At 39.7% G+C, this 8,081-nt stretch overlaps 1 protein-coding gene across 1 annotated transcript; it reads left to right on the forward strand.

Annotated features, from left to right (window-relative positions):
- The first annotated feature begins 5,246 nt into the window (after positions 1 to 5,246).
- Positions 5,247 to 6,492, forward strand: LOC142850717 (centromere protein O-like). The gene has a single exon (XM_075974636.1). It carries the CDS (start codon positions 5,258 to 5,260, stop codon positions 6,194 to 6,196), a length of 939 nt encoding a protein of 312 aa, XP_075830751.1. The 5' UTR covers positions 5,247 to 5,257; the 3' UTR covers positions 6,197 to 6,492.
- The last annotated feature ends 1,589 nt before the right edge of the window (positions 6,493 to 8,081 follow it).

Below are 8,081 nucleotides of genomic sequence, written 5' to 3' on the forward strand. Positions count from 1 at the left end.
GAGGATACCAAAAAATGGATGGACCTCCCTTGCTCTTGGATTGGGAGGATCAACATAGTAAAAATGGCAATTCTACCAAAGGCAATTTATAGATTCAATGCAATCCCCATCAAGATCCCATCAAAATTCTTCACAGATCTGGAGAGGACAATAATCAACTTTATATGGAAAAACAAAAAACCCAGAATAGCCGAAACAATCCTATACAATAAAGGATCTTCTGGAGGCATTACCATCCCTGACTTCAAACTCTATTACAGAGCTACAGTAATGAAAACAGTGTGGTACTGACATAAAAACAGAGAAGTCAACCAATGGAATCGTATAGAAGACCCGGATTTTAACCCACAAACCTATGAACACCTCATTTTTGATAAAGGAGGTAAAAGTATACAATGGAAGAAAGAAAGCATCTTCAACAAATGGTGCTGGCACAACTGGATGTCAACCTGTAGAAGAATGAAAATAGACCCATATCTATCACCGTGCACAAAACTCAAGTCCAAATGGATTAAAGACCTCAATATCAGTCCGAACACTCTTACTTGTTTTTTTGTCTTCATACAATCCCGTTTTTTTCTTTTTTTTTCCTCCAGCATCTCAGGTATACTCCTGTCTCCAGCTCGGCACACCTGCTCCTTCTCTCTTCCTAAGGACTTTCTCCTTCTACTGCCCAGTGGGCACACAGCACCAACAGCTCTCCTAAGTCTTTCTTCAAATTTACCTTTGGGATCATAAACTATAGGCCCAATATGCTTTGCTTTACAGCTAGTAAACATAGTACATACCATGTTCATCGTTCTGGGTCTGGGTTACCTCACTCAGGGTGTTTTTTTTCTAGTTCCATCCATTTGCATACAAATTTTAAGATGTCATTGGTTTTCACTGCTGAGTAGTACTCTAATGTGTAAATGTTTCACATTTTCTTTATCCATTCTTCTGTTAAGAGGCATCTAGGCTTTTTCCAGGTTCTGGGTATTCCAAATAATGCTGATGAACATAAGTTGAACAAAAGTCCTTGTAGTATGATTGAGCATCTTTTGGGTATATGCCCAAGAGTGATATTGCTGGGTCCTGAAGTAGGTTGATTCCCAGTTTTCTAAGAAACCACCATACTGATTTCCAAAGAGGTTTTACAAGTTTGTATTCTCACTAGCAATGGAGGAGTATTTCCATTACTCCACATCCTCTCCAGCATAAGCTATCAATAGTGTTTTTGATCTTAGCCATTCTACCAGGCGTGAAATGGTATCTCAGAGTCATTTGGGTTTGCATTTCTATGATAGCTAAGGATGTTGAAATTTTCCTTAAGTGTCTTTCAGCCATTTGAGATTCTTCTGTTGAGAATTTTCTGTTTAGTTCTGTATCCCATTTTTCAATTGGGTTATTTGGAATTTTGATGTCTAATTTCTTGAGTTATTTATATATTTTAGAGATCAGTCCTCTATCTAATGTGGGGTTGGTGAAGATCTGTGCCCATTCAGTAGGCTGCCTTTTTGTCTTATTGACTGTTCCCTTTGCTTTACAGAAGCTTCTCAGTTTCAGGAGGTTCCATTTATATCATAGAGAAGCTAAGTAACAAGGTGAATCCTAAGAAAAACATACATAGATCCACCTGAAAAAGGGAAATAGACAAGATCACGTGGCAAAATTGGGAGCATGAGAAGGTAGGAGGAGAAGTGAGGGCAGAAGGGGAAGAGGAGCGGATAAAGGGAAGGGAGAGAAGAACCTGAGGGAACAGGATAATCGAGATGAAGGAAGGACAAAGATGAGAGCAGGAAAATATATTTTTTGATTGAGGGAGCCATTCTGGGGCTAGCATGAAACCTGGAACTAGAGAAATTCCCAGAAATCAACAAGGATGACCCCAGCTAAGACCCTAAGCAATAGTGAAGAGGATACCTGAACTGGCATTGCCCTGTAGTCAGATTGATGACTATCCTAATTGTCACCCATAGAACCTTCATCCAGCAATTGATGGAAACAGATGCAGAGACCTGCAGTGGAGCACTGGCCTGAGATCCCAAAGTCCAGTTGAAGAATGGAAGAAGTTAGAATATGAGCAAAGAAGTCAAGACCATTATGGGCATAACCACGAAACAGCTTACCTGAGCTAATGGGAGATCATCAACTCCAGCTGGACAAGTAAGGAACATGCATAGGACCAAACTAGTCCCTCTGAATGTGGTTGACAGTTGCATGGTTGGGCAGACTGCAGGGCCACTGGTAGTAGCACCAGGATATATCTCGACTGCTTATACTGGCTTTTTGGGAACCTATTCTTTTTGGATGGATACCTTACTCAGTCTAGACACAGTAGGAAGGACCTTGGACTTTCCCCAAAGCAATGTGCCTTTCCCTCTATGAGGAGTGGATTTGGGGGAGGGGGAGGAGAGTTGTTGGAGGAAATGGGAGGAGGGGAGGGAGTGGAAACTGGGATTAGTATGTAAAATGAAGAAAGATAGTTTGTTTTCTTTAAAAAAAAACAAAAGAAAAGAAATTTTAAAAAACAGAAAAAAACAAAAGCTACCTTTGCAGAGGGTTTTTCCTCTTCAGGCTTCCCAGTGTAGCATAAGTCCCTTACACAAAATCTCTGCCCATTTCTATTTGAATTTTTCTCTATGTACTTACTGTTGTCCAAAATATTATATATATTGTTTGCATTTTTGATTGTACTAGGCAGATTTCTCAAACTACGACAAAATTCTGGAAGCTGTAAATTTTAAAGAAAAAAATGGGACCAGTGATCTGAATAAGCACATAAAACCATTTGCCACACAAAGAACTTTTTGTAGCTTGAATGGCCTGAGTTGTATTTTCAGATTACACAGATGAATGTAAGAACCAGCTTGTGAGAGTTGTTTTCTAGTCTCCACACATGTTGCTATACTCTCTATCACACACACACACACACACACACACACACACACACACAATTAAAATTCATTTGATTTCTTGGCCTATTTTTAACTCTTGGGCTTCAATAGTTCCTGTCTGTGAGTTACCTGACTCCATTGCTTTGGAGCCATAACAAGGTAGAATAGCATGGTGGGAGAACATGGCGAAGCAAGTTTTTGAAGCTGTGCGAGCTAGGAGAGGAAATGACCCAGGCTCAGATATCCTTTTCAACAACAACCTCCAGTGACCTAACTTCCTTCATTGAGGCCTCAGTTTCTGAAGACTCTATCCTCGCCCAATGCTATCACAGGATAATGACTGGACCTTTAGTATGTGTGCCTTTTGAAGACATTTAAGAGCTATCCAAAGCATAGTCAATTGTGTCACAAGGACATGTACTATGTTCATAGCATCATTGTTTGTCATAGCCAGAACCTAGAAACAACCTAAATGGCCTTCTACCAAAGAATGAATAAGGAAAATGTGGTATATTCGCACAATGGAATACTGCATAGCAGAAAAAAATAATGACATCTTGAATTTTGCAGGCAAATGGATGGAGCTAGAAAACATCACTTTGAGTGAGGTAACCCAGACACAGAAAGACAATTATCATATGTACTCACTCATAAGTGGTTTTTAAACATAATGCAAAGAAAACTAGTCCACAAATCATAATCCCAGAGAACTTAGACAACAATGAGGACACTGAAAGTGACATACATAGATCTAATCTACATGGGGATTAGAAAAAGACAAGATGTCCTGAGTAAATTGGGAGCATGAGGACTTTGGGATAGGGTTGAAGGGCAGAGGAGAGGCAGGGAGGGGAACAGAGAAAAATGTAGAGCTCAGTAAAAATCAATAAAAAAAAAAGAGGTAACCCATAACTTTCAGCTTTTTCTTTTCTAAAATAATGTAATTTCCACAAAGATATAAATTTATACCTATTTTGCTCTCTTTTCTAATTTTCTAGAATAGGGAGTTTATTATATACAGCATAGTTTTTCTTGATAAAATTTTGTTTTGGGTGTTTTTGTATTTTTTTCTCTTTTCTTTTTATCTTTATCTTAAAATCTCTTATCCAAGTGAACCCTTCCTAATAAAAAGAATAGACAATATTTTCTAAAATGTCTGTGTATGGTTTTTCTTGAGAGCTGTAGAGCTTGGCACACGAAGCAACTGAAGTTTGTGTTTGCTACCTTGAAAGTAAGAGAACTATGGTTATGTCTTTGCTTTTTGTTTTGTGTTTGTTTTTTCTTTTTGTTTGTTTGGTTTATTTTTTTCTTAACAGATGCCTCCTTCCAAAGGATAAGCTGGTCCACATACCTCAAGCTTAAGATAACTTTTACTTGGACTTTAGATTTTAACTCGGGCAACCCCAGGAGAACTACCTGTCATAGCAACTGGTATTTTCTTCAGTAGTTTATTCCATTTCTAGTAATTCATCAACTATGGTCATTTGATTAAATCTTATTTTTCCAAAATTATAAATTCTAGAAAAGAAAAACTACTCAGGGTTTATTGTTATTAGCTACTTTTTGCCCCTAACATACCACAATGGGAAACGTTGAGATCTGCTCAACAAATACTTGATTAAAAAAACCTTTTACATAATTTGAGGTGTATATTTTCCTCTGCAAAGGAGAGGGAATAATTGGTTATCACTGTAGGATCATGAATAAACACAGAGTAATGAAGAATAACAAGAAGAAGAAAAGAGAAGAGTGGGACAAATGGTCAGTCATGTGCTGAACCATAACTATCAAAGTTTTTCAAATTAAGCTCAAAAAAATTATGAACACTTGATCTTTTCATGGCCGCAGGATGAATACTTACTATGAATCACACACTCAGTCTTTCCAACAGCCTTTCCAATAGTTATTTTTACTCTGACAAAGAGGTGAAAACAATACTTGGGAGCCTAAATAACTCCATTGTGTTAACTAGATAGGACAGGTAAAGAAACATACTTACAAAATGTGCTCCTATCTATTGACCTCTTGATGATTTTCTTGTCTGCCAGATCTATGTGATGGAAAATATGATGTACATATCATTAAATGTAGAAACTTAATACATAATGTTTACTGTATGCTTGGTAGAATATTAGGGGCTTGCTGCTAAATTTATTTTCTTTGCTAGATTTACATACAACCACTGAGAAAAATCTATTGCCCATTATGAACCTTCAGGAGGGCATGGCATAAACTGAGATTTAAAATATAATCTGGGGGGTTGGCGTTTTCGAAGACGCCCTCGGCGGGAATTCTTAAACTGGAACCAGACCAAGGACGTTTGGGTTCGTATTAAACTTGCCCTGGCCGTCCAGCTTTGGAAAAGCACCTGAGCTCAAGAGATGGCGTCTGCGAATACTTTGTGTCAAGGCGGGGAAAGCAAAGGAGTTGTTCTAGCTCACCTGGAAAGACTAGAGGCTCAAATGAACAGATCAAGGAAAAAGTTTGAAGATCCGACAGTTCACACAAAGGAAAGTTCTCTTAGAACCAGGATTCAGGAACTGCGGAAGCAGCGAGATGAGCTGAGGGCTGAAGTGAAGCGGCGGCGGCGGTGGCAAGCTAGAGTTAAAGCATCTTCGGCCAGTGAAGACCCAAACAGCACAGTAGAGATCAGTGAGCAAGAGGACTTGGAAAGGCAGTGGGGAAACATGAAAGCCATTCTGCAGGCCTATCGTTTTACAGGACTCAGCGGGAAGCTGACCAGCCGTGGAGTGTGTATGTGCATCAGCACTGCCTTTGAGGGGAAGCTACTGGATTCCTACTTTGTAGACCTCGTCATAGAGAAACCGCTTCGGATTCATCACCACTCCATCCCAGTCTTCATCCCTCTAGAAAAGATAGCCAGAGCATACCTACAGACTGACATCCAGCACTTCCTGTTTAGTCTCTGCGAGTACCTAAACGCCTACTCGGGGAGGAAGTACCAGACAGACCAACTTGAGACAGACTTCAGCGCCTTCCTCACTGGACCTCTGCAGAGAAACGCCCTGTGCAACTTGCTGTCGTTTACCTATAAAGTGAATCAGGGGCGCCAGGCCTTCTCCTTTAGTGCCAGACTGCTGTATGAGGACCTGACAGCAACTCTTCCCACGGATGTCACTGTGACGTGCCCAGGGACAGAAGCGCCACCCCCTCACTGGGAAGAGCACAGAGCATCCCATGACATGCTCTTCCGCACCAAGCCCCTGCACCAGGTGTTTGCTTCATTTTCAAAAGAAGTTGAAGAGCTAGATTTGAGCCTGGTCTCCTGGGAAAGACTACCTGGGACACATCTGAAGTGATTATATCCATGCTGCCTGCAGTCCAGGACCTGTCAGCAAAAGCTGTGGAGAGAGAACGCTTGCCTGGATACCATCCTTGTCATGATTCTAGATGCCCATGCCGTCAGGATGACAAGGAGTTTGTTGTGCATGTCTGTAGACACCGGGCGATTTGGACAGGTCCTTGGTTGCCTGGTCACTCAGTACAGTGCTCCAGAGCATCTCTTCCTCCACAGGTGGCAGCTGATTTGATCGTATGTATGCGTATGTATGTATTCTCGCTGAAAATCAGCTAAATTGGGAGTAATTAAAGACATTTTGTGAGCAAAAAAAAAAAAAAAAAAAAAAAAAATATAATCTGACATTGAGGGGTCTATCCAGGTGACATTTCTATAACATGTTATACGGAAAAGACAACTGGACTACATTTAGTATAGGGACAGAGGATAGGTGAAAGGAAGGGAGTGAAGTCAGAGCCATGGGCAGAAATCACATCATGCCCTATTTAGTAGTCTGACAACTCAGGATGTCTTTGTGTTTTTGAAAGGCTTAAGAAATATATGGATGTAAAAGTAGAGTAAGATAATGTCGATTATGTTCTTGTGTTTTGTTTTAATTCACTGCTGTTGTTAATTTAAAGAACAAATCAAGGAATCTTGTTAGAATGGCCAAGGCAAGAAATAAAGAAGTGGAACTAAGGCAGAGGCTTGAAAGGACAAGGAGCAGATAGTAAAAGTGTTGCAAAAAGACAGTTATCACTGCTTGTATGTGAGGAAAGAGGAGAGGTCGAAGATGACTCTAAACTCTGTGTTTGTGTGACAAGGTGATTGCAAGGAGGAATAAGGGAATAGGGGTTTTTAAACAGAAAAAAAATACCAAATAAAACTTAGCTCAACAGATGAGTTTAAACTCGGCAGTGAAAGCTGAACCATCCTACAGAGGAAATCCATGAGAGGACAGGCCTTTGGTGATAGCTGAAAATGTGTAGTTAAATAGAAGGTCACAAACAGTGAGTTGTTTGGAATATCTCAAGAGTGGAAACTTCAACAGAAAACCATGAAGTGCCGAGTGCAACAGGAAAGTTAAAATTATATCCCAAAGATTCTTCTATGATGACTTTGATCTTGCTTTGGCGTGTGACTTACTTTCCAGTATGACAAAATAGGTAAAGGAAGTCTTTTCTTTCTTTCTTTTTTATTTTGTTTTTGTTTTTTGAGTTTTTTGTTTGCTTGTTTTTAGAGACAGGGTTTTCCTGTGTAACAGTCCTAGCTGTTCTGGAACTAGCTCTTGTAGATCAGGCTGGCCTCAAACTCACCTGCCTCTGTCTCCCGAGTGCTGGGATTAAAGCCATGCACCACCAACACCCTGCCAAGGAACTCTTTGTTAAAGACCTCAGAAGTGGTCAACATGTGAAGCAAATTGGTCTCTGATTTTCTCCTCATAACCAATTATTTATTCAAGTGGACATACATCTAAATTAACATGAAGAATAGACTTGATGGGGGAACAGAATAGTAAAATCAAGTTCTGGGGTTGTTTATCTACAAGGGTAGAGTTCCTCTTTCATGTTTATGAGACATTTTAAATGTGCAGAATGTACTGGCATAAGATTCATATCTCATTTCTCCTGACACTTCCTCTCTTATTCACATTCCATATAATTACATTTCCCCAAATGGAATGAAAGCTCTGATGACTGTCTTGACGATCTTCTTTTCTTTCTTTCCCTTGCAAACATTTGCATGTATTTGAAAGTCCAAATGTCCATTAAAGAAATAATTAGTCTCAAGAGTTAATTTTAGCAAAACACCACACACACACACACACACACACACACACACACACACGAGAAAAATACTAATTCTGTGAGATTTGCAGTAAGATCTGTGATTCCATTCACAAACCA

Source organism: Microtus pennsylvanicus, chromosome 5 (genome assembly GCF_037038515.1).
Source record: "Microtus pennsylvanicus isolate mMicPen1 chromosome 5, mMicPen1.hap1, whole genome shotgun sequence".
Lineage (NCBI taxonomy): Eukaryota > Metazoa > Chordata > Mammalia > Rodentia > Cricetidae > Microtus > Microtus pennsylvanicus.

What these genes read in the sequence shown, in the direction of transcription:
- LOC142850717 (XM_075974636.1), top strand. Translation starts at nt 5,258, where the DNA reads ATGGCGTCTGCGAATACTTTGTGTCAAGGCGGGGAAAGCAAAGGAGTT.